This window comes from Passer montanus, unplaced genomic scaffold (assembly GCF_014805655.1).
Source record: "Passer montanus isolate IOZ18808 unplaced genomic scaffold, ASM1480565v1 scaffold10, whole genome shotgun sequence".
In the NCBI taxonomy this organism is placed as follows: Eukaryota; Metazoa; Chordata; class Aves; order Passeriformes; family Passeridae; genus Passer; species Passer montanus.
This window is the reverse complement of record NW_024356505.1, coordinates 22,113,792-22,138,807: the sequence shown is the minus strand read 5'-3', so window position 1 is coordinate 22,138,807 and position 25,016 is coordinate 22,113,792. Positions and strand designations below refer to the sequence as shown.

Below are 25,016 nucleotides of genomic sequence, written 5' to 3'. Positions count from 1 at the left end.
GCCGGGCCGCACCCCCGCCCGACCCGCTCCGCCCCCGGGGCTGGCGGCGGCTGCGCGGAGCCGGGTCCCGGAGAGAGCGGGCTCTGCGCGGGGCCGGGTCCCGGAGCGAGCGGAGCGGGTTTTGTGCGGGGCCGTCCCGGCCATGGAGGCGGCGCGGCGGTGGCCGCTGTGGCTGCCGGGCCTGGCGCTGCTGTGGGGCCGCGCCGTGGCGGGGCTGCAGATCCGCACCACGGTTCCGCCGGCGCCGGCGCAGGGTAAGAGGGGCGGGCAGCGCGGCGTCGCTCCCTTTGCTTCCCGTCCGTCCCGCGGTGCGGCCCTGCGGCCTTCCCGGGGCCCGGCCTGCGCCGGGCAGAGGGGCGCGGCGGCGGACACGGGCTCGGGCTCGGCCCGAGGCCTGCAAGGGCCCAGCGGCGTCCGGAGGCCGTCAGGAGATGGGGAGAGCGCGGGGCTCGCCGTGGTGCCGTCCCGGCGCGGAGCGGGCTGTCCCGTGGGCCGGGCGGGAGCAGCCCGCTGCCGGCCGAAGGACGCGCTGATGGCGCTGGGGTTTGCCCGCCTGCCGGGCCGTGGGGCTGTCCGGACCTTGGCACGGAGACAGCAGTCACAGACTCGCAGGATTGGAAGGGACCACAGTGGTCTCCTGGTCCAACCTCCCTTGCTCAAGCAGGGTTATCCTAGAGTACACAGTCGCCAGGGTTTGTTCAGCCCTGGATTATGGTGAGGAACGTGGCTCAGGAGAAGCTGACGGAGGTGCTCGTCCCCTCCTTTCCTAATGGAATCATTTATCTCTTCACTGCTTTTGGCAGGCAGCTGGTGAAGCTCCGCCTCTGATTTAGTTGCCACAGATGTGACCACAAACGTGTGTGTCAGGTTGGCTGGCGTCAAATGTGGGTATCTCAAGTGCACCTTGGTAGGTGTGTCTGCGTCCCAGCTGGAAGTGTTTAATTTCCTTTACTGAAGGGTTTATACTTGAAAAGGGAACCTCCAGCTTTTTGAGACAACTAAATTGAAGCAAATTAGCCTTGCTAATTCACGTTGAGCAAGCATGTTTTTTGAGTGTTTAAAATCTCACGTTGGAAAAATAGTGAAGTAATTTTTTTAATATGTGGTGGTATGGTGGTACTCCATGTTGAAAACTCCTGTTGGAAAATTTTTGAGTATAAACTGAGAACAGTTTCTGAACCTGCTTCTCATGTTTTTTTTTTAAATTAATTGGTATATGGGCTTTACACTTAGGTTGTTAATTGGTACCTGTAGCAATTTAGTTGTTACCGGATAAACTGGTAAGGGGATTTTCTATATGCGTATATAAATTAAAGATAAATATACTGGTGCATACAATGCATTTAATGTTAAGAATTAGTATCAGAAATATGTAATAGTTAATTATGAAAAGAAAACATTGAAATAGATAGTTGTTTCACAAGCAAGTAACTACCTCAAATTGACAACTTGTTGTGACTAATGCTCCATTTGGAAATCTTTTCCCCTTGTATTTGTGATATAGTGAAATAAGAACAGCCTTGTTTCATTAACTGGTATAAAAAATATGGGAACAACAATTACTGGAATAAAAATCCAGGTTCAGACTAGGAAAGGAGATTCCCCCTCATCTTTCAAATAGTTCAAGACTATGGCATATACATGGTCCTGTGGGCAACCAGTTATGTCTGAGTTATGGATAAAAAAAGACTGCTTTTAAGATGATCAACGTGGGGTACTTCTAAAAAAACTAAATGTGAACACCAGTATGTATTTTTTTTAAATTCAGAGAAAATGCATTGCTTGTCAAGCTTCTGTTAAAGTTCTTATTGAACTCTTGCATATTAACTTTGTGTCCTATGTTTGGAAGTGTTTTTTATTGTTATTTAAAGTCATATTAATTGGAGAGCTTTATCTTTTAAAAACTTTTTCTCCCAGAAAAAAGTTAATGCCTATGGAAAGGGATAAGTCCTAAGCAAGGGTCAGCTCTTGCAAAGCTTCCAAAGCTGCACAATTTGGAATGTTCCCTAAATTGAAGTGTGTAAGTTCTAGAATTTCAGCAGAGATACCCGGAGACTCTTGGGTTACACATTCTGTATTGTCCTTGGAGAAAGCAAACTGAGGGTAAAGGTAAGCTTGAATTGTTCCCCTATGTCTGAGGTTAAACTTATGTGTTTCTTATCTCTGTTTGCTGCAGTTCTCCTGGAATGGAATTACTGAGATTTCATTACTTCAGTCAAAATTATTGCTTGTATCTAGGATTAGGAAAAAAAAAAGGTTAAATATTATGATAAATGCTTGACCTTATGGAAGAAATATAAATATATAATCTCTGTGGATTTTGGGTTTGTTTGTTTTTTAGCATGTTCAACATTTTCCCAGAAGTCCTGTGAAGAATGTCTAAAAAATGTTTCGGTAAGGTTTTTAACATCTTTTTTGATTGATAGGAATTTCAACCTAATGTGAAATCAAACTGCTTTCTTAGGCTGTTTGTTTCTTATTTAAGTGATAGAATCAACTGATGTGTTGCTTCTCATCTGTCACACGTGGTGCCACTGTGCTTTCACTTTGCCAGGGTTGCTCCATGGTTTGGTCACTCGGGGTATTTCTGTGCTTTGTCTGGAGAGGACAGACTGAATCCAGGCTTCCAGTGTCAGTGTGTGCTCAGGGCTTTTATAGCTCAGCTGAGCAGGTTGATCTTGGTGCTGCCTCAGACTCATCCTCATTTTGTGGGTAGCGCTTTGTTAAATGTCCATCTAATAAACTCAGTCTTAGGCAGTTAAAATGCCTTGCTTTTCTTGTGTTGTGCTAGGAAAACTGGGAAATTAATGCAAATAAACTGGAAGTGCCTTTTTCTAAAGGTGCCCCAAGTAGTGCCTGTAACTGAGGCAGAGTGTGCTGGTCCCTCCACTGACTCTGTGTGCTGAAGACTGCCAGGCTAAGCCACTGTTGTTATCAAAGTGCATTTCCAATGAGATTGCAATAAGGCAGACATTTAAATGTTAGAATTTTTTTCTCTGTTCTTTGCTGAAAACTTCTTTAGCTCTACAATAAGGATATTGATAAGCATGCAGAAGACATTAGTCAATGCAGAGCAGAAGTGAGAGATTATTTCAAATTCAAACTTCAGATGTCACTGAAAAGAAACATTTCAGGAGTCTTAAAATTGCATATAAGTTTCCATTACTGGAAACCTTTTCACTCAGGGAAGATTAAGAAATATCTGAACTTAGCTGCTTGTCTTATGCATATTTTGTCTTGAAGGGAAAAATATTAATTGAATTGTATTGATGATTGCATATTGTCAGATTCTTTTGTCATTGAGAATGAGTCAGTTGAAATATTTTCTTGTACTTCAGCCCCAGCTGCAGGCAGTGTCTGTGTCAGGTATTGCCTTTTGGGTGAGACATGTTTTCAGTAGTTAGATGCAGAGTCTCCATCAGAGGGATACAGCTGGCTTTTCTGGGCCCCCAGTTGTCACCACCAGTGTACAGTCATTCAGATTAGAAGAGACCTCATGAGCCACCTACTCCAGCTTCCTGCTCAAAACAGGGTCAACATTATATTCGGAGTTTAACAGTGACTTTTATTATGCCCCTTATTAGTTGTTATTTTTTAATTGTTTATTCTTATTAGATATTTGAACCAAAATAAATCATATTCTCATCTAGCATTGTAATTAAAAGGGCACAGTTTTTGCAATGTGAATTCTCTTTTCTTAGTTTTTTTTGTTGATGTGTCCTTATTTGTATGTTTAAATTGTACAGTCTACCAACTACAAAATAGTAATATAGATATTACTATATATCTTGTAGCCACACTTTTCAAGAAAGCAGTATCTGCTACAAATAGTTTCCTTTGTATTTAACATTTTGTAATCCATTAAGAACAAGATAACAGGCTTTATGTAATTGAGGAAGTATGACAGAGATGTTCTTGATAGTACCGTTAGATAAAGCATAGTTCCTGGCTGAACTCTTTTTATAATGAATCCTAAAAAAAAATGTCCTGTCAAAGATTCCTATTGCTGTTATTCAAAACTATTTCACTGTTTGAGTTGTGTGGTAAATGACTTCTGAATATGTATTTATTTTAACAGATGAGAACCAAAACCTAAGCTTGATGCTTAGAGATGACTTTAGAAGCAGAAATGTTGTGCTGGAATTTCATCTGTAATACACATAAAAACTTGACATTTTAAAAATATCCAGATATGTGAGCATGTGCAATTAAGGTACACAGGCTGCTTTGCAACTCAGACTGGATGAGGCTGTATCTTTCATTACCTTGCAGCAAAAGCTCCTGTAGGATTCTTTATTGTTTTCTTTCTGTTGATAATCAAATGCAAGGCTGAAGTAAGATTATAGGTGTGATTTTATTCCTTAAAGATATGAGGCATTTTAAAATTCTGAACAGTCGGCAGTCTGATTTTGTATTTGTTAATTCCAGTAATTTTAAACCCAAAGCCATTTTACCCTCAAGTATGCAGAGTACCTCAATGTGTTCCCAGATATTTTCAGGCTAGTTACTTGTAAGTACAAAATGTTCTTATTCACCATTCAGTTTAGGTTTTATTGAGAAATTGTATGAGGACTTCTGTAGGCTTTAGAAGACAAAGCACTTCCATTTCTCCAGTATTACATTCACATCTGTATTTAGAGTGAAATCTGTATTTGGAGTGGTGCACTAAATCGTTAACTGTTTTTGAAGATTTATAATTTGGGTTTTTTTCTTGTTTCTTTTGCACAGTGCCTTTGGTGTTACACCAACAACACGTGTATTGATTACCCTGTAAGAAGTATTTTTCCACCATCTTCATTGTGTTCTCTCTCAAATGCTCGATGGGGAGTTTGCTGGAGTAGGTACTAATTTTACTTTTGCTGTAGAGAATTATTTTGAGTATGATTAAAGTAAGCTTGCTAGAGCTGTTTCCTGATAATTTATTTGGAGGCACAGGGTGAGGAGGCAGTGGTTATGATTTGGAGCCATAGCCTCATTCAGTGTAGGTATGGTGATGCAATGGCTTTCAAACATTTTTATTTTCTTTAAAATTTCTGCAAGTGTTGGATGATTTGTCTAGATCCAGAGTTCTCTTACATTCCAATGGCAGCAGTGACCCAATAGCACAGATATAGTCACACACAAATTCTTGAATGCTATTTTTGCTTAAACAACTGAAATAACTGTAATTGATGGGTACCAAAGGCAATGTAGATAAGGTTTAAAAGGAACATGCATGTTGCCACTGTAATTTTGCATGGTGTAATTGTTCTTCAGTTTCCATTTGCTGTGCATGTTTTACTACAAAATACACGACTGAGAATGTGCTGTCATCAGGGTGAAATATTTTGAGCTGTTTTTGTAATAATGTGTGTACAGATCTAGATTCAGACTAGACTGGAACAGAGAACACCTAAGGCATTGGAAAGCTTATTGTGTGAAACAAAGGTACAGCTTCAGTCCAGCAGAGCAAAGACTTGCTGCTTTCTGTGTGTTTGTGCATGGACACCAGGGAGCTAAAGGACAAAAACAAGTGGGGGTGAACTATCTGTGACAGTGTTGACTGAAGAAAGTTACCATTCTTAGGGCAGAGAGATTTTGCAGTAGTCTAAATTAGGGTAGCAGAAGTAGAAGACTGCTGTTAAAGTGGAACATGCAAGTTTATGAACACTGCCACTTAATGCCTACTCCAGAATGACAAGATGAAAAAGTACAGGTGAACTTCATCAATTCTATTTTCTTAGAGAGGGGCTTTGTGCTTTGTTTTCTGGGAACGGGATTTGTGCTTAAACTTTTGTTGGAGTTTTTTAGGGTGTGATAAGAGTCTCATTTCAGTGATAAAGCTCCCTTCTAAGAAAACTGAGCTTGCAGTGTTGTAGTTAATGCTTTTATTATGAAATGTTTAGCCTGACCTTTTCTGAAAGGGTGGAGGGGTGACTCCTGCAAGTATCTGAGCACTCACACAGCCGCTTGCTTCCTCCCTCTCTCCCATGGCCCTAGTGGGATGGAGGAAGAAAAAGGAACAAGAGCAGAAAACTTCCTTGATTGAGATAAAGACAGTTTAAAAAGGGAAGGAAAAGGAGGTAGAGGAAAAAATGCAGGGTTTTTTTTTGGCACCCCTCACAAGCTAGTCCCTAGACAATAAGTTCCCACTGGAATTGGCTTTACCCTTGGAAGCCAGTTTTGCCCTCCACTTAGCTGTCTTTTACCTCAGATTTTTTTGCTGACCTTGACATTATCTGGTGGCTGGTTTGGGTCAGGTGTTCTGTCTGCGTTCCCTCCTGACCTCTCTCACTCTCTTGCCTATGTCCAGCCCTACTCACTGGGGGGAGCAGAGGGAAGGGTGCAGGGGGAAGGTGGGAAAATCTTTTGGTGCTCTTCAAGCCTGCTCAGCAACAGTTGAAATATTGGTGTGTTACCTGCATGTTTGAGCCAGAAATCCAAAACGCAGCATCAAAGGAGCTGCTATGAAGTAAGTTAACACTCTTGAACACACCAGGTAGAGAAATATATCCTTTTCTACTGATACTAAGGGTGGTCTTGACAGTTTACTGCTGCTATGGAAATCTTGTGTGGATTTCTATCTTGTGTGTGCATCAAAGGAGCTGCTATGAAGTAAGTTAACACTCTCGAACACACCAGGTAGAGAAATATATCCTTTTCTACTGATACTAAGGGTGGTCTTGACAGTTTACTGCTGATATGGAAATGGCTTCTATCTTGTGTGCCATTTGTGTTTCTAGGCTGACTGTAGCTTAAACACAGAATGAAAACTTCATAATGGAGCACATTCTCAGTAAAAAAAAAGTAGAAGAAAAACCCCAAACCAAAACAACAAAAACACTGGCAAATATGCATTTCATTAATAGGTTTTTTACAAATTACAAGCAGCAACATGTAATGGGGTTATATGGTCTTATTGAGATTGTCCCCTACAAATCCAGCAGGAAAATTAATTAACTTGTGAAGGTGCTGTTTTGTTGTTTTTTTTCTTTAAGCAAATAAAATTAAGAGATGAATGTTGTTCACCATTGCTGAAAATGAAGGTGAATAGTGCAGCTTTCAAAGTCAAAAACAAATGACTGGCTTCCAGTTACAATTTTATATGAATTACATATGTTGACAGATTATTAACTAGAGTGAAGTGAAGAACAGTGTAATACAAAGTAGCTTAATTGTGTTGTGTGTTTTCATGAATAGTAAGCAGATGAAATATGTACTGTTGCCAGGAGTGTAGACTGAAAACTGACAGTCTTTTCCTTCACTTCAATCGTTAAGTAGTATACTTTTGAAAAAATTAAATTTTGTTTAAAACAAATTTTTGAAAAATTTTTGCTTTATGGGATGAAGTATATTTATTATACAAGTTGGTAACTTGTAGGGAAGAAACATAATGAGAAATGTGGTTTTACTTAATGTGTGTTCAGTATAGATTATGGATAATAGCAAAGTTTTAATGTGGTGTACTGCATTTTATCTGGGGTAGTTAAACAGAATCATGTTTTGCATATATGGATGAAAAAACATGTGGAAAGGAAGGGAAGAGTTATCTGAAAGATAAATGTTATGGATGGAGTCTAACATATATTCATGTTTTTCAGTAAACTTTGAGGCTTTAATTATTGCTATGGCTGTGGTAGCTGGACTCATTCTGGTGTCCGTAACAGTCTGTTGCTGTTACTGCTGTTACTGCAGGAGGCGTTCCAGGAGGTAAACATGTGTATTTGTTTTCTTTACTAACACTGGGTCCTGGTCTACCTTATCTACCTACAGTTTTTACTCTCCAGTATGCTAAGAATATTTTCATTTGGAAGTAGTTTTGGTCACTTTGCTTTATTTGTTTGAGAAAGACAACAAAATAGGAGATATTTAGTAACAAGTAGTATGACACTGGAAATTATGCTGGAATGACACTGAAGTGATTTTTCTACTGGTAACAGCACTGATGTGTCTGACTTCAGGCAAGCTGTTGCTTTACACTTCTGCATTTTACACTTTCTTATTAACATTGGACATGAAATCTTTCAATGACCAAGTAAAGACTTGCTTCTTGTTGGTGTAAATAATTTCTTTCAAGGCAAGCTCATGGTACAGCAAAAAGGGACCAGGTGGGTAGAAAGTAACTGAGCAGCAATGTCCTCTATGGCACTTGGTATCCATCTTTCAGAGTTGCTCTGGGATCTGTCAGCAGTCAGTATATAAGGGGTTAGCTGTCTTTGCCAGTTCAAAAAGATATTTACATGTGAGATAATACTTCTTTGCTCTAAGATACTAAGAATAATTTACTTAGTTTCAAGGAAAGTGGTACTGCAAAAATTAAATGTTCTTGAGATCTTGGAGAACTTGTAAATTTTTTTTCTAACTGGCTTTCTGCTTAGCTAATATTCTTAAAAGGAGGGAAGTAGTTGATGAGGAGTTAAAATAGGTACGTCAGTACTGTGGTGTGAAGTGGGACAGCACAACATGCTTCCCTTTATCACTCAAGTTTTAAAGCTTTCTGGACAGTGTAGTTTCTGCCACCTCTTTTTTTGACATGCTTCCCTTTATCACTCAAGTTTTAAAGCTTTCTGGACAGCGTAGTTTCAGCCACCTCTGTTGTTTTTTTCTTTTGGTACTTCTTGTATGAATAAAATGGTTTCTTGGTCAGAAATGGTTCTTACACTTTTTAAAATACCTTTGGCTCATTGTTCCTGTTTGAGATTTGGTTTTGGATTTTTTAAAAGATCTCGTGTAACTGTACATTGTTTAGTGCTGATCCTAAAGCCAGAGAAATACGGCACATCTGTGGCTTTAAAGAAGTGTGAAGATAATTGTAAATAACATCTCAGTCATTTCTTTCTTCCCTGAGGAAGAAGCATGTACCTGTTCTGTTGGTAGGTTGGTATACCAAATCTGCCCTAATGCAAAACTGAGTACTCTTTAGCCCTGTGCTGATAAGCCCTGAAGGTGTAAAGAATAGGTTTAGAACTTACATAAGATCTGCCAGCATCCTCTGCAGAACAACTGAGTAGGCCCCTGTAGCTGACATGTCAGCAAAGAGAGCTTGAATCCTGTGCAAAGAGATATTTGTGCTGGACTTCAGTTTTAGTAGCTAAGTTGTCAATCAGTACTGTAACATCTAATTCTAAAAATAGAGGGTTAGTTGAGAGTCCTCTTATGCCAAGACTCCAAAGGTGTCAAGCTCAATCTTGTGACCCTTAGAGGATTTGAAGGTCTTGTCAATCTGGGGTCCAGCTTATTTCAGGAGGAGTCAGAGTGTGTTATTACACTGAAGCCTGGTACATTATTGGCTTTAAGCCCACTGGTTCTCAGCAGGAATTATTTTGCTCTCTTCTTCCCTAATTTTGGGGACTCATTTTCCACAAAATAACTGTGTTTTTTTGTGAATAGGAGGAAGGAAAGGTTGTGGAAATGTAGTACTAGATCTGTTTAATTGATTTTTTTTGTCCAGCTTATTTCAGGAGGAGTCAGAGTGTGTTATTACACTGAAGCCTGGTTATTATTGGCTTTAAGCCCACTGGTTCTCAACAGGAATTGTTTTTCTCTCTTCTTCCTTAATTTTGGGGACTCATTTTCCACAAAAGAAACTGGGGGTTTTTTGTGAATAGGAGGAAGGAAAGGTTGTGGAAATGTAGTACTAGATCTGTTTAATTGATTATTTTTTAGATGTATGATCTGAGCTCTGAGGTGTAACCTTGTTTTGCAGAAGTATCAGTGTTTCTTTAGGGAATTCTCTAAGCTGTGGTGTTTAAGTGTTTGAGAAGCCTGACCTTTGGTTTTCCTTGAACGCAGAGAATACTTAAGTGCATTAACCCCCACATTAGTAATGTAGTTAGCTCATCCATGTCCATCCTACCACAGGAATTCTAGGAATATTGGTGCACAGTTTTTATTTTTATCCTGTGTTTTTGGACTTCTTAGAGTCAGGTTCCTTGTACTTGTGGCAGTTCTATGAACAGCTATTATTTGTGAAACTCTACTAAATAGATTCTCATGAACTTTCATTATCAACCATGTTTTTACTTGTATAACCTCAAACTTTCTGAATTTGGAAGAACAATTCCAAATATCCAAGTATCCAGAAATCAGAAGATCAACCATGTTTTTACTTGTATAATCTCAAACTTTCTGAATTTGGAAGAACAATTCGTTCCAAGTATCCAGAAATCAGAATATACTTAATACTGTTTAATTACAGGGAAGAAATTTATTTTCTGAATCATACATCAACATTTTATTTATTTGATGCTTTCATATTTTGTAACACCAATTGTGAAAATTATTGCATAGTTGTAAGACATGGGGTCTTCAGTAAAGCAGTTTTACAGAAGGGTGCCCTAGGATGGGAGCTTCTAATTATGCTGGAAATGCTGATGTAGAGAATTGATTAGTTTTCAAAAAGAGTCTAACACTGTTTCCAAATAAAAGTGACCCATTGTGTATGTTTCCTGCTCCCCCAAGATTTTTTCTAATTCTTTAGATGGAAAAAGCTGGAACTAAGAAATTTGTTTCTGAAACATTGCATGAATTCTTAAGTACTGGCTTATATTGAAATAACTTAAATGTTGAGAGAGATACATGGATTGTTTGGGCACATGAAAGAGTTGAGTTCATATTTCCAAAGCTGAATCTGTCTGAATTTTGTGTATTAAAGCATTTGACATGCTGTAATTAACCACTGGATGTCACTCTTGCTTAACTTGGATCTTGGTGGCTGCATATGAGTGGTAATGCTGCTCAGGTGTATTAATATCGTAAATATTCATTTCAGACTTCTTCAGAACTGTATTCACTTTTGGAAGATGATTAGCACCTGGGCAAGCATGGCAGTTGTTCATTTACTAATCCTGAAGAATCATCTTAAATTCTGTCAGGGAAGAACTAATAGAAAAATTGTTTAACATTTGCTTTAGAGTCCTACAAGGATTACACAGTCTGTCTAATGGTTAAGTGAAACTGAGCTTTCTCCAAGGCAGGACACAAAGCTAAAGTGCAGCAGAGAATTCAGTAGAGCATCTCTGCACAAGCACAGCTCAGATGTACTGTGTAGGTTCAGCATTTCCCAGAGTCACACAGCTGATGCTCAGGTAAATCCTTGCTCATTCCAGAACAGACTCATTTCCTGGGGGCAGCTTGAGATTGGATAGTAATGGTTGTTGGAAAGATAAATTGTTCTGGCATCAAAGGCTTATGAACCATCAATCATCTTCCAAAGGACAACAATGGACTTAACTGTGCACATGCAGAAAGTGACTATTAAATGGGGTGTGACACTTGGGGAAAAGGGCAGTTAGGAATCCTGCTTCTGGAACAGTGTGCATCTTCTTCCTAAGAAGCTGTAAATAGTTCTCTGGAGGCTGAAGAACATATTACTGCAATGAGTACAGCATTTGGATATTATAAAATGTGAAAGGATAATTACACAAACTTGTAAATTAAACTTACTCAGCTGTGAAATTTTACTTGGCTATGAAGTAGTAAATAGTGATAGCTTAGCAATAAAGTTGCTTTTTCCTCCTCTTATGCTTTCCTTCCTTTATTTTTGTAGCAGACTAGAGGAAGAAGAGGAGCAGCTAGCTAGGAAGAGAGAGGAACGAAGGCTACAGTCTCTTCAGAGGTAAGTCTTGACAGCTTGATATATAGCTATACACTTCCTGATGATGTAGGAGTATTCTGCCTTTCTAAGAAATACATGGAGTACTAAACAAAGAGGCATTGTGATGTTAGGCATGATAGTGTCAGGTTTTTACAAAACAGAGCTTTATTATGAGATTGATGAACCTGATTAGCAGCTGTAAATGAATGTATTGCTGTAAATGAACAGAGAGCAAACAAGTTGATGCTCAGTGTGGCAGGTACCACGAGTGCTCTGTGCATCATTGTGAGGTAATGACGAACGTTATCCAAGAAGAGAACAGATGCAAATTTGTTTTCATAAACATCTGAATTTGTGAGCTGAAGGTGTCAGACTTGAATGTGCATGAAAGGGTAAGAAACAGGTATCCAGTTCAGGAAGTATGCTCACACATGGTTTCTCTGATAAGTTGTGTTGAATATTTGCAATGGATCAGAAAAAAGGGGAATTCTCTACTTGTTAATCCAGTTATAACTAGTCACAGCACAGTAGGCCCTAGTATGAACATGATGTTCCCCTATAATGCTTTTATTTCTTTCTAGAGGAGGGATCCAATGAGGAATATCAACAGTTTTTTGTATGCCAAAACCATGTGCCTTGTGGTTAAATGTACATTCTTAATTATGCTACTTTGTTCAGTTAAGACAGCACTTACCTGTGTTTGTTATAAAGCAAAGACTTCTGATTATGTGCATAAAGGAATGATTGTGTTCAGTAACCTTTCCACTGTGATTTGTGTATCAGCTTTAAATTCTTGGTCCAGTTCATCTGTAGGAAGTCTGACGCATCTAGAGTGTAAGGTGTGCTGAGCACACACGCCAAGCAAGTGGTGTTGCACCAGGCAATTAGCAACCTAGAGCTAATATCAGCTCCATTCTTGAATTTAGCCTAGGAACAAGGGTCACTGGGAGCAGGCTGCTCTGCCAGAATGATTCCTGCAGCCTTATTTAGAGCAGCATTCCTCTTTCCCAGCTTGTCTCAGGAGTGTGTCTGTGAAACAGAAAGTGCTTTAATTGCAGGAGAGAGCTTAGCAGCAGCCCTGGGGTGTTTGCATGTTCTGAACACGCATACCAATTGTGTGTGTGCTGGGGTCATGGGAAAACACAAGGAGTAAGCCACTGCCAAGCACCTAGAGCACTTCACCCTACCCACTGCTTCCTTCCTCTAAGACCTTTGGAGAATGAATTGCTACTAGCAGGCTGTAGAAAAAATTAATATTCTCAACAACCCATTTTTGACAAGCAACCTGCAGAGGAAAGCACTGCCTTGTACTGTGTACTCCTTCCTTTCTGCTGTGAAGAAAGTTACATAGTTTATGAAAATTTTATTTTATGAAAATTTATTTTATTAAAATTTTTTTTCATGAAAATATAATTTTCACAGTTTATGAAACTAGCTGAATAGATGTTCAGGTAAATATGGGAGGAAAATAGGCACAGCATTGACCTTGCGTCTATCTGGTTTAGGTTTTTTCTTGTCTACATGTTGTTTGTTTTTTCTGTGGGATACAGCTGCTTCAAATACAGATGATACCAGCTCATATATGGTTCATATCAGTCGGCAATGGAAGGTGAACAGGACTAGCCTGAGCTTCATTTCATGATTCCGTTAGTGAATGGTAAAAACAAAGCAAGGAGGCCCAAGTTCCATAGTGTTCTGTGGAAATATTTTTAGTGGAAGGTTTAAGATGATTGCAGCACCTAGTATTTTCTGTCTTTCAGAAAATGTAAAAGTCTGCTTTTTAAGTTTAATACTTGTTTGTGTTAACATTCAGTTAACTATGGATACTTTAGTGTATCTTTGGAAGGTGCCTGTTAAAATGAAAAGTAAGGGTTATTGTGTTGGCTGTCTGCTTATCTACACAAGGCTGAAAGTAGCTGTCAGTTTAGTGAGAAGGTTGAAAATCACTGGTGATGGTTTGAGTTTACACTTAGAGTGAGGGGCATGAAGGGAATGATGTCTGAAGTTCAATTTTTGACTTAAATCCAATATCTTATTGCATAGCTTTAGTCCTTTATTTGACTTCATCATCTGTAACGTGAAAAATAATTCTTAAGCATGGCATTGAGTAGTGAGTCTTTTTCTATACACTCAATTATTTACAGTTTGAAATACATGGTATACGTATGAGTTAGATTTATATAATTTACAAATCATTATTTTAGAAGTTTATAAACAAATGCTAAGCAATAAGATCTAGTGCCAGGTATAAATTGATAGTAAGTGAGAACAAGGAGAGAGGCCAGGGAAAGAAAGGATGGCAGTATATTTGTGAAGAACCGAGTATGGAAAATTATTATGTGGATTGTTAGTATTGAGAAAAATACTTCCTCAGCTTATGGCAGTGGGGACAACTTGCATGAGAAGCCAAGGCTTCAGCATGTATAAGATGGAGTAATAGCAGTAGTGCTAAGAAACAGAACCAACTCAGAAGGCTGAAGTGACTTGAGCTGATCATCATGTGATATGTGGGTGGTACAGTAACTCTGGGTGGCCGATTCAGGGACTGCCTGTTCAGAGCTGTGTCTGGTTCCTCTGGGTTGGTGTGTGCCTAAGCCTTATTTACTGAGCAAGGATTTAGTCGTGGGTGAAGTGATGCTGTCGTGGCTGCCTGTCAGAGTTTGAATGTTTCACTGATATTAATGGTTTTACCCTTCAAACTTAATTAGATGTTTGTTGGTTTGTTTTGAATAGCCTAGGGAAGTATCCTAAAGCCTTTCTGAGGTTTAAAACCTACACAGCTTGATTTTGCACCATCCCCTTCTTAAGCAGGTCCTTTCTGAATTCAGAACTGATTCACACTGGCTGCTGAAGTACTGAGGTTTCAGTAGCTGAAACCTGCAGCAATGAGTCTTCAAAGAGGATATCCAGAACAAGGAAGAGATGTCATTACCACCAGTAATAAACCTGGTTTGAGCTCACATGAAAACGATACAGTAGAAGGATTTAGCTTTGTGTTGGAGAAGGCTGCTTTAAGCAGAATTTCTCTGTTCTCTTCCTGAGATACCTTGCCCCATATAATACCGTCTGTTCATGTACCACAGAAAGCAGAAATTGTGTTGTCAGGTTACCTTCAATGGGTAAATTTGTCTCCTCTTTTTTCTGTTCTCTTCAATGTCTCAATCCTGAATTTGTTCTTCTACATTAATTTCTTTACCCTGACTCTCCTGCTTCTGTTACGGCATTTTGGCCAGGTTGCTTTGTTTACTGTGCTGCCTGGGCTTAATAATGCAGAGGGATGTAAGGGATGTGGGTACTCTGGGAAACAGTAGTGGAAGGTTTTGAGTCTGTCTGTCTTGTTTGGTTTTTCTCATCGTGCTTTATCTGCATGCTTTTCCAGAAGTGCAATTGCTGGAAAAGGCCACTTCAACCCTCAGCTCTGTAGGAAGCAGGATAATTGCTTCTGAGGACACACGGGATCTGATTAGCAGTAGGAATTGTTTGGAGGTGGAATATGCATAGGGCAGATGGGATCTTTGGTGAATTAAGCTGTCAGTGCTTAACAGCTTTCTGCTGAATACGTGCAAATTGGAATTCGGCAGAAGTCACAACTTGTCTAACTGGGTTGAATTTTGACAGGGGGTAGCAAAGGCTGTATTTTTTTTTTTTAAGTTTTTGTTAGAGGAACTTTTTTTTGCCAAATTCTATGTCTTTTCCTTAAGGTATGTAGATCCTGGCTCATACTCATGAAGCAGTTGTATAGGAGCTTTTATGCTTGTTTTTTAAAATAAGCAAAATAGATCCTTCCTTTGTAATATGGGAAAACTATCTGAGGAAAGATGGATTTTTTTCCATTTAAACATCTTTCATTTCCCTCCCTTCACCTTTGCAAAGGGAAGGAAATCAACTCATCAGACATTTGGTTTATGTGAATAATTTAAGTTTGGCAATACTAGGTACAGCCTTAAAATTGTCTTAGTGGTCAGACAACATAAAAACCAATTTATATGTAGCACAATATTTTAATTTATTCTCTGCATGGATGCCATGCTGGATTTTAGAAAGCAGTAGTTTTCACTTACACTTGGTGTACATCTTAAGCAAAATAGTAATACACCTTTTTATCCTTTTAGAATTATTATGTTGAATTGGTATTCCAAAGTCTGTTCTGTGCAAAGCTAAATTTTACAATTATGGTCCCTGCTGGAAAGCATTAAGGAGTGTTCCAGTGTAATGTAGTGCCTTTTTTCTTATGTATGGATGAGCACCTCATTGTGAATGTATGCATATATGTGGATGCTTTACTTTTATGTAGAAAAGTATTTCTTTTTATTGTCGTACATCTTATGTTCACACTCTCCATTAGTAAGAATTTATGGTAAGTCTTATAGACACAGTGTATGTAAATACTTCCAGATGAAGTGTAAATACAAAGATAATATATATGTAACTGCTAAGTGTGATTTTTTAAAAAATTATAATGTGATTACTAATGCTAATGTAAAAAATGCTGATGTCCTTTTTGGATGTAATTGTAGTTTGCTTACAGCTCAAAAGAGTTTGCATGTTCTTCTGATGCCTTTATTTCTTGTAGGAAACATGAAAGAAAACTGAAGCATGATGAAATACGTAAGAAGTATGGTATGTGTCATCTTGTTTTGATACTATGCCTAAGTTGATTCCTTTTCCCTAATGATTGTTAAAAGTTGCAGCAGAAATAAGCTGCTTTATGAGCGGCAGAAGTAACCAAGCCCAGTTTTCTGCTGATGCCTGTCTTCTGACACCTGATTTTAGCCCGTGTACACTCCTGTTCTCTTCCTGCACTAACTGTCCAGCTGGGCAAGAAGTCAGTGTGCTTGGAATGGGGACTTAAATATATTGATTAAAATAAGTTTATTCTGTCCATTCCTAAGTAAGAAGACTGAGATTGGGGGCTTTTTTGTTTGTTACTGAATGTGATAAATCAACCGACTTGAACTTTGCTGCTGGAGTCATGGCTATTGAAGGAGGAGTGACTAACTAGTAGATAGCAAGCTTTTTAAATCAAGCTTGAAAAAGAAGGGTGGAGGATACAGCCTAATGTAGGGATATTTTTTTTTCTTTTTAAGTGGAGCTGTTGTCCAGTTGTAGAAGAATATCACAAGACTGTAGGACCTGCTGTGTTGTGTAGGAGGCTCTTATTATGTAGGCTTGTCAGTGCTTGCACCTTTCATTTGATTTTTTCATAGGGTTAATAGTACTGTGTATTCAGAGACAGAGCTGCTAAAACTCTGCTGCATTTTTTATTATGCAAATTGCACTAATGTCAGAGAAGGTGTTTCTAGGGGTCTGAACAATCACTCAAAGCTGTTAATTTTCATCCTCTTGTTAAACTGATTGGCAGAGTCTAGGAATGCCTTCATGAATCTGCACTTTGCCTGATGCAGAAGTGATACAGACAAACTCTGTAGGGAATTCTCTGCCTGGATAACGTTTGTAAAAGAATGATCCTTTGCTGGAATGGAGGAAAACTACACTGTGAAGCTTGAGCTACTGAAGAAAGAATATTTTAGAAACTGGAAGTAATTTTTGTTAAACATCAGTCAGGGAAGTTGTTCTGTGGTATTTTACAGGATAATTAAAGCTGTATCTCAACCACAGTTTCGCTTTCAAGAGTTGTGTGGTTGACAACATTAGTCCAGATGTGAAAAAAGCAAACAGAATCCAAGCACAATGTAAAACAGCATAGACTTTTTTGTGATTATTTCTCCTTAGAAGAGACCTCACAGTCAATCTCAAAGTTTGAATCACTGGGAAGGATCTGGTGAAGAACTTAGGGCAATGGTTGTGTCCCCACAATAACTTGCAGCACTCAGTGCAGATGGACCTTTGCATCTCCTGGATGCAGCCTAGATGCATCCTAGTGCTGAGTGCAGAATCGCTGTTCCCATATCAGAGCCCTGCACTGGGAAGCACTCAGTGCAGATGGACCTTTGCATCTCCTGGATGCAGCCTAGATGCAGTGCTGGGTGCAGAATCGCTATTCCCATATCAGAGCCCTGCACTGGGGTTCAGTGATGTGAAAGCTGCATTCAGTTATGTTCTGCTTGTGAAACCAGTTCACTTGTCTCAGCATGGCCCTGCTTTTTACTGAAGACAGTTGTCTGTTCAGTGCTTAACTTTCAGAGCTTTGTGGAGAGCTTTGCTGGATCTTGTTGGAGTACTTAAGTTCCCTGAAATTTAAAACTGTATAATGCAGTGCCTCTGGAATACAGACATGAAACTCAATAAATCAAGTATTGCTTGTAGCTATACTGTCCACACTCACAGGAGAGCTAGTGTCATTTTGACTCCACTATCAATGAATAAATGAGAAGCGAGTTCATACATTCATTGTGGAATGGAAGATGTTCCTTCTTGTAAGAAGTCAGACCTCCTCACTTCCTGCACTTAATGTTTTGCAATGCAGCTTACCTGCACAAGATTGCAATTGGACTATAAAACTTAAATTTTAATAGCAAACTTCCATATAAGGTTTATTGACAGATTTGCTCTATTGCATAAACAAAGATTAATTTATATTATCAGATATATCAATTTGAACCCTGGAATCTCATGGTTAATTTTTGTTTTAAAGAAAAATTTAACTCTCACATAACATAATTAGCACATCCTTAAAGGTTGTATGTAACTGAGAAAAAATAAAATACACAATATGTATACATTTTGAAATTCAAAAATATAATTGCTGTTGAATGTAAGGGTTGCATTTTGATAATACACAGACAAATGGTGGTCAAAATAATTCGGTGAGACTTGGATCTTCTGTCCACATTTTTTACTGTCTAGAAAATACAGATGTTAGCATATTAAGCATAATCTAATAAAAATTGCTGCAAATAATTATGGAGGCATTAGATTATTTTGCACTCTTACACACTGCAGAGAAGATTCTCAGTTAAGTAGGCATGGATGAGTGGCAGAATGACAATGACTTTGTTAACCTGACTGTAGATAAAGATGATGATGCCCGAAATTTCAGTATTTGGTTGGCTTTAAGGGAATGCCTTTTCCCATTTCATTCCCAGCTTTCCATACCCCATTTAAATGGTAATTACACATTTATAATGCACTGCAGGTGTCACTCTAGCCACAATCCTTTGGGAGTATTGGAAGCAATAGAGAGCTTTAGCAACCAGGAGTACACACTTTCAATTGTTTCTTTGTTGCACAATTTGATAGTATTTTTCATTTGCTCACATATATGAATGCAATATGATTACACAAATTATATGTTGACTCTTAGGAAAAATTTAAAGTAGAATTCAGAGTACTTTGCAGCTTGTGTAGTACACAAAGGAACTACAATTTAATTCTGCTGCATTTGCTTCTATTGTGTGTTCAGTATAGCATTAGTGAGAAGCTGCTTTATTATTTATTTGAGGATTTTGCCAAGTATTAGTGGAAGGATTTTTTCTTTTAATTTTTGCAAAATGATTATCACTTCATTGCTTTAGGTCTGCAAAGGTTTTGATTAGCTATTTTAATGATATGTAATGATCTCTTGTTTATTTAAGACATTGGTTTTTATATTCAGTATTTTATGACAGTAAATGTTTCTTCTGTTCAAGGTAGATACTTTGCTTTCACCTTCTTTAGTGTTCTGAATGCAAGACAGGAGAACCTTGCATTGCCAAACACTCAAAGCTATTTAGTTTGTTTGTTAAGAATACACTTGTTAATAGGGGGAATAGAAATAAAGAGGAAAAGTTCAGTAAGGGGTGAAGACATGCAGTAAACTAGGTTGTTTTTTTTTGTTTTCAACTACACACAGTCTCTTGTATGTATTTTACTTGTTAATTCTGGTTTTGGGCAGCATTGATATGTGATGGGATCGGATCTCAATGGCTGGGAACATGCATAGTTAGTATACAATATAAATGAATATGCTGGAAGGAGGTATGAATTTCTTTTGACCATTGCTTTGTCCTTTCATATTTACTAAGATGATTCATTATTTCCTGTAAACTAATGAAAGACACTTGACTACTGTATCTTTCAAATTATTGAGTGTTTCATAGATACTGCTAAGTAGGTCAAATACTAACCTCAAAATGAGGGTAAATAGAAGTAAGAACTTGTAAGTGACCTGTGTGCCAATATTCAAGTTCACCAGTGACATGTAATGGACTTGATTGCAAACAAGGCTCCTGAAGATGCAAACATCTGGTTTCTCTGAACCCCTGAGGGTAAATGACAACTTGGGTAGTGGCTCTCATGTCAGACAGGAAACAGCTGAGAGACAACTCCTGTCTGGTTCCAGGCAGCATGAGAGCTTCAGCTGAACCAGACATGCTGCCCCATTAGCATGAGCTGCCAGCTCCTCAGAGTGCCACTGGGAGGGCAGCTGTGGCAGCTGGCAGAAGTTTTTTGTTGTGTCCCTTTTTTTTGTATGTCTCTCCATATTGTTTTTGTCCACTTACTGGAGCCTGATACTTCTTCAGTAAGAGTTGGTGCAAGTGATGAGCTGCTGTCTCGCTCCTCTTACTTAAAGTAATCTTATGATGTACTTAAAATGATGAGGGTAAAAGAAATTTAAATGCTGGATGCAGGCTTGAGAGCAATGCTGAAAGCTAAGTGTATCAGGTATTGTAACCCCTGCTCATCCTCATTTGGAAGGAGGACTTGCCATTTCTCTTGAGTCCCTTTTTCCTGGGAGATCAATTTCTGAAGTCTGAGCCAATAGTATTCACACTATATTGACCCGTAGTTCTTAAAACCTATTTAGTTTCAGTATTCTGTGATGAAATAGGTGAGAGTACTTTAAGTTAGGCATACTAATGCCTGCTGGGTGTTGATTAGATCTGTTCATTCCTAAACATAATTCAGTGAAATTAAAGCAAGTACTCCTGGGAATGGTATAAGCAGTGAGGAGTAAAAATGGCACATTCACTTGAAATATGAGGATTAGTTTTCTAAAATGGCTTTTAGCTGAGTGTTTTGGGGCAGGGGAAGAGGAAAGTATATTCAATCCTCAGAATGGTGTAGGAAAGGTTTATCAGGACTCCTACACTGTCCTCTGGTTAATTTGAAATTGGCACTACTGGATGTATAAAATCTTTTCCATTGGGTTTCAGCTGCTTAAGCTGTAAAGAGCAGTATCTAGTATTTTACTGTGCTACTTTCAGACCTATGAAGTGTTGACTATGTGTCCTGAATGAAATATCAAAAAAAAAATAATAAGCACTTGCCGGACTCTACAGAGAAAAGTCTACAGGCTTTGTTCATTTTGTCAGGGAATATGGTACCACCTCTTGCCACTTTGTGGAAAACTTTTTGAAGTTAGGTGCATTTATTTGTGAATGGAACTTAATGAGTGCAGGGAGTTTATGCAATGGCAATTGTAATAATAGTGATAATTTCTAGTATTGATGCTGATTTTTGATAAATGTTGTATAAATGTGTTTTGTGTTAAGGGTGAAATACAGAGTACTGCATTTTTTTTTAATTGGACTACCCAGTTGTTTTCAGGTAACTAAATATATTAGGAGCCATATATTCTAACTGCCAGAGTGTTAACAAGTCTGGAGGAAGGGTGGGGGTGGACCTGAAGGCACTGAAGGTTGAATGGCAGGCCAAGGATAGGAGAGGATTTTTTATTGTGTATTAGTTTACTTGATAGCTAGAATAGACATAGTGGACATCATAACTGCTTGTTTAAATGCATGAAAGGTAATATTAAAATCTGAGAAGTAACCACTTTCTAGAAGTTTAAATACACAAAAATTTCAAAATCTGAAAATATTGTAGATTATTTTTTGGCAGTTATATAATCTAAACATATTCTTGTTAAACAAATGCTTAATTTTTTTCTTTTCCAAAAACAATTATAGAAATGGATAGTACCTCTGATACAAGGTACCACACCAGGTAAATAGACTATATGTCATGTTACCTGGCTGAAGCTTTATAAATGTTACTGGCTTACTCCTTGGACAAGTAAGGGTCATATATATGAGGGATAATTTTGATATTAACATTTTGAAAGTTGGCTGCTTGTAATCTTGTTTATTTGAGTGATTGTAGGACTTTTCATATTTATTATTTATTCCAAATATTTACTGTTCCCTATCAGGTAGTTAGTTGCAGTAACTGATACAGTAATCAGCCCTGAGCAGTTGTGCTGCTTGACTGGCATCTTAAAATAACCCAGCAGTTCAAATGAAGCTCACCTACTGCCCAAGGTAGGCAATAGTGTAGTCTGCCTACAGCACCATTAGGTTTTGACTTCCAGATAAAACTGTGAATGTTCAATATCTGTGCAGGTACATGTGGAAAGAGGTATGGTGTGAAAAGGACTAAGTTCTTACAAGATTTGGCAGTGACTAGAAGTATTTTCTTTTTCATTTTTGTGAATCTGAGCATTTGTGATTTGGAGTTGCTCTGTCCTCTGTCTCCACACCTAGGCAAATGGGCTGCAGAAGAGTCCTTGTCAGACATTAATATAAAAATCTTGGCAGAAAAGATAGGAATAGTGTCCTGTCCTTTCACAACATAAGGTCAGCCTCTGGGCTCTTACAGGACTCCTTTATTTTCAGTCTTCTGCCTACCCCAGGTTTAAAGTGTGGCTTAAAGTCTTTTTGAAACAATTTCTGTGTGAAACAGCGATTGCTCAGCTAACCTATACAGAGGATGCTCTGCATATCCAGGCACTCAGCATAATTGGATGGCTTTGCAGTGCTTTCTGTGACATTATTCTAGTATAAAGTCATTAAGAATCTTTGTGAGGGAAACATACTCCAACTTGGATTAAGTGATGCTCTCGTTCTGGTCCCTGGAGGTTTTAGTGCACATAAGAAGTTATCTTCATTTTTTCTTAGAGATTATTGTCCTGTTGCAGAAAAGCTGTAAGTGGCTGAATGTGACAGATGGTTGGGTATAATTGAAGTAGAACTAAGTCAAAGTAGCAACATCTTACATTTTAAAAGGATGATGATCTTATAGTCACTTACATTTATAAACTGGCCACTCAGAGTCTGTTCTTCTTGAGACATCTCTATACTTAGATTTTTGTCAACTTGACTCTCACAAGTGCATTTTTTGAGGTATACCCCACAGATGAGAAATGTTTTTCCATAATAATTTTTCATTGAGAAATGTTCTCTTCCTGCTAAATCATGAAATACTTATTCATTATTGTTGTCTGAGAAATAAGAGTACTTCAGAACACTTCCAATTTATTATAATACTTGACTGACTGGGTAATAGAGCAACTATTACAAGAATTGCCTTTTGGATTTGTTACATGCAGTACCAATAGCAGTGAAGTCAGTAACTCAGAGTTTTTCTGTAAAAAGAAAATGATAACTGTAGTCCCACTTTGTTTTACAGGTCTTCTCCAGGATTCTGATAACCCTTACAGCAGATTTGAGAATGAATAGAGATGAGCACCTTCCACATGAGCTGTAACTCCAGAATCCAGGAAGACAGTTTGTTTTTCCTTAGCCCTTTGTGCTCTTTCACTTTTGGTTGTTTTTTTTTTTCTGGTTGTAAAACTAGAAGCAGCTAAATACTTTCTGAAATAACATGTTTCTATCTCCTACGTGTATGGAACTAATTTTCCATAAATGTTTTTTGTTGTTGAAATGGTCATTGAAGTTTGTTTATCCTTCCTCTTCTTAAAATATATATTTTATTACTTGCCTTAGATGGTTAATAGTCACAATGGTGTGATTTTGAGTTCAGTCTTAAGTGCTACTTAAAGCAGTTATTCTCATGTTCCTAAATAGAGACTTTTTTTTATACATATATATTACAAAGTAACACGGAATCACAGCTCCACATAGCAGAAATAGATGATGAAAAATACATCATGCACATTCTTGTGGGTGGAGGTTTTTTTGTCTGGAAAAGCATCTTCCAAGAGTGTAATGTGTAAGAGTTGACAGAGAGGAGCATATTTGCCTTTGAATCAGTTGTGGGAATGTTAATATATGCTTTGAATACAGTTAGCAAAATTGGAGGAAGGTTGATCTTGAAACAAACATAGTTAGGTGTTCCTAAATTTAAGAAACATCAGTCTGTGTGAGCACTTTCTTCTGCAAACTTAATGTATATTAAAAAAAAATAGTATAAAGTTGCCCAGATCCTGCAGTTCACCAGGGCTGACCCTGGCCAGCAGCTTAAGCACTGCCCAGCTGCTTCCTCCCTCCCTTGGGGGGATGCAGGAGAGAATGGGAAGGCAAGGGATGAGATAAAGGCACAGTGAGTGAAGGAAAAGAGGGTGGAGGGAGCAAATTCTGCAAAGGCAATTGCCACCTCCCAGAAGCAGACCACTGCCCAGCCTCCCCTCCAGTTTTCTTGGTGAGCTGGAATAGGGTCAGTTTGGGTCAGTTTTGGCCAACTGTGTCCTCTCCCAGCTTCTTGCTCCCCCCAGGCCTAGATGCTGGAGCAAGCAGAGTGGGGGAAAAACGAAACCTTGATGCTGTGCAAGCAATGCTCAGCAAAAGCCAAAGCACTGGTGTGTTACCAGCACTATTCTTGCCACAAATCCAAAGCAAAGCAGCACCTTAAGGGCTGCTATGAAGAAATTTACCTCAGTCCCTGCCAGAGCCAGTACAATAAGAAGGCAGTATTTTTTTTTAACCTTTTATTTTCTTTTGATATTTCCATAATGTGATTTATTTCCTGTCTTACTTTTCATAGAGGTATTTCCTTGAGCACTTTCAGTAGCTTACCAATATAATGTGACAAGCAAGAAGCTCTTCTGTCCCCCCAGTCTAATTGTACATTCCTGTTTATTCTGTACACTTTAAATCACCTCCCTTGCTGTTTATTATCTGTTAAACAAATGTACAGTATTGAAGATGTTTGTGTTATTTTTGTCCACATTCCTAAAATAAACTCTTGAACATCTTGAATATGATTGTGTTTACTTCTGTTGTTCCATACTATTTTAAATTAACTTGGCTTAAAAGAAGTTACTAAGTATTACTTTGGAGAAGGGAAAAAATGCATTTTTGCTGGTTGTCTGTGGCAGGAATTAGGTCATGCCTGTGGGTGAGGATGTAAATTGCCATTCCTTGCAGTGTCTAAGAACCTGCTTCTGCTTAGGTTTAGTAAATAACACTTATCACTGGTTTTGGTACAGTGTTCTTTCACTGGCTTTACCTCTTCAAACTGTTTCTCTGTATAGTTTCTCAGGAATGTATATAAAAATAGGTTTCCTACTTTCTAAATCTGTATTGTAATTAGTGTTAATGAAATACTGGTCTGTTTTTTCTTTTCTCTTTTTTCTTTACTCACATTTAGTGCTTTATTAGTAGGCACTGTGTTTAATTTCATGTTTCTTTTTAATTTTCATGTTTCTGTCAGCCATTGTCAAATCTGAAGTATTATTCAAATGCCTGTCTTAGAAGAATGATGGTCTGTGATAAGAGTGAGTTGATAGTGTGGAAATGAAACGTGCTGATGCTTTTCCCTG

At 38.4% G+C, this 25,016-nt stretch overlaps 1 protein-coding gene across 2 annotated transcripts; it reads left to right on the top strand.

Moving 5' to 3' along the window:
* Positions 1–24,458, top strand: LOC120502142 (pituitary tumor-transforming gene 1 protein-interacting protein-like). 2 transcript variants are annotated; one of them, XM_039709275.1, is made up of 7 exons: positions 1–254; positions 2,342–2,394; positions 4,729–4,837; positions 7,581–7,689; positions 11,531–11,596; positions 16,149–16,195; positions 22,925–24,458. In XM_039709275.1, exons 1-7 carry the CDS (start codon positions 143–145, stop codon positions 22,972–22,974), a joined length of 546 nt encoding a protein of 181 aa, XP_039565209.1. In that variant the 5' UTR covers positions 1–142; the 3' UTR covers positions 22,975–24,458. The 2 variants fall into 2 exon arrangements, with proteins under 2 accessions (XP_039565209.1, XP_039565201.1); XM_039709267.1 differs by having other exon boundaries at positions 18–254; positions 11,528–11,596.
* Positions 24,459–25,016: the final 558 nt, after the last annotated feature.

Coding starts and splice junctions, on each gene's coding strand:
- LOC120502142 (XM_039709267.1), top strand. CDS start 143: ATGGAGGCGGCGCGGCGGTGGCCGCTGTGGCTGCCGGGCCTGGCGCTG. Junction 7,690..11,527: donor TGCAGGAGGCGTTCCAGGAG/GTAAACATGTGT, acceptor TTATTTTTGTAG/CAGACTAGAGGAAGAAGAGG. Junction 16,196..22,924: donor TGAAATACGTAAGAAGTATG/GTATGTGTCATC, acceptor TTTGTTTTACAG/GTCTTCTCCAGGATTCTGAT.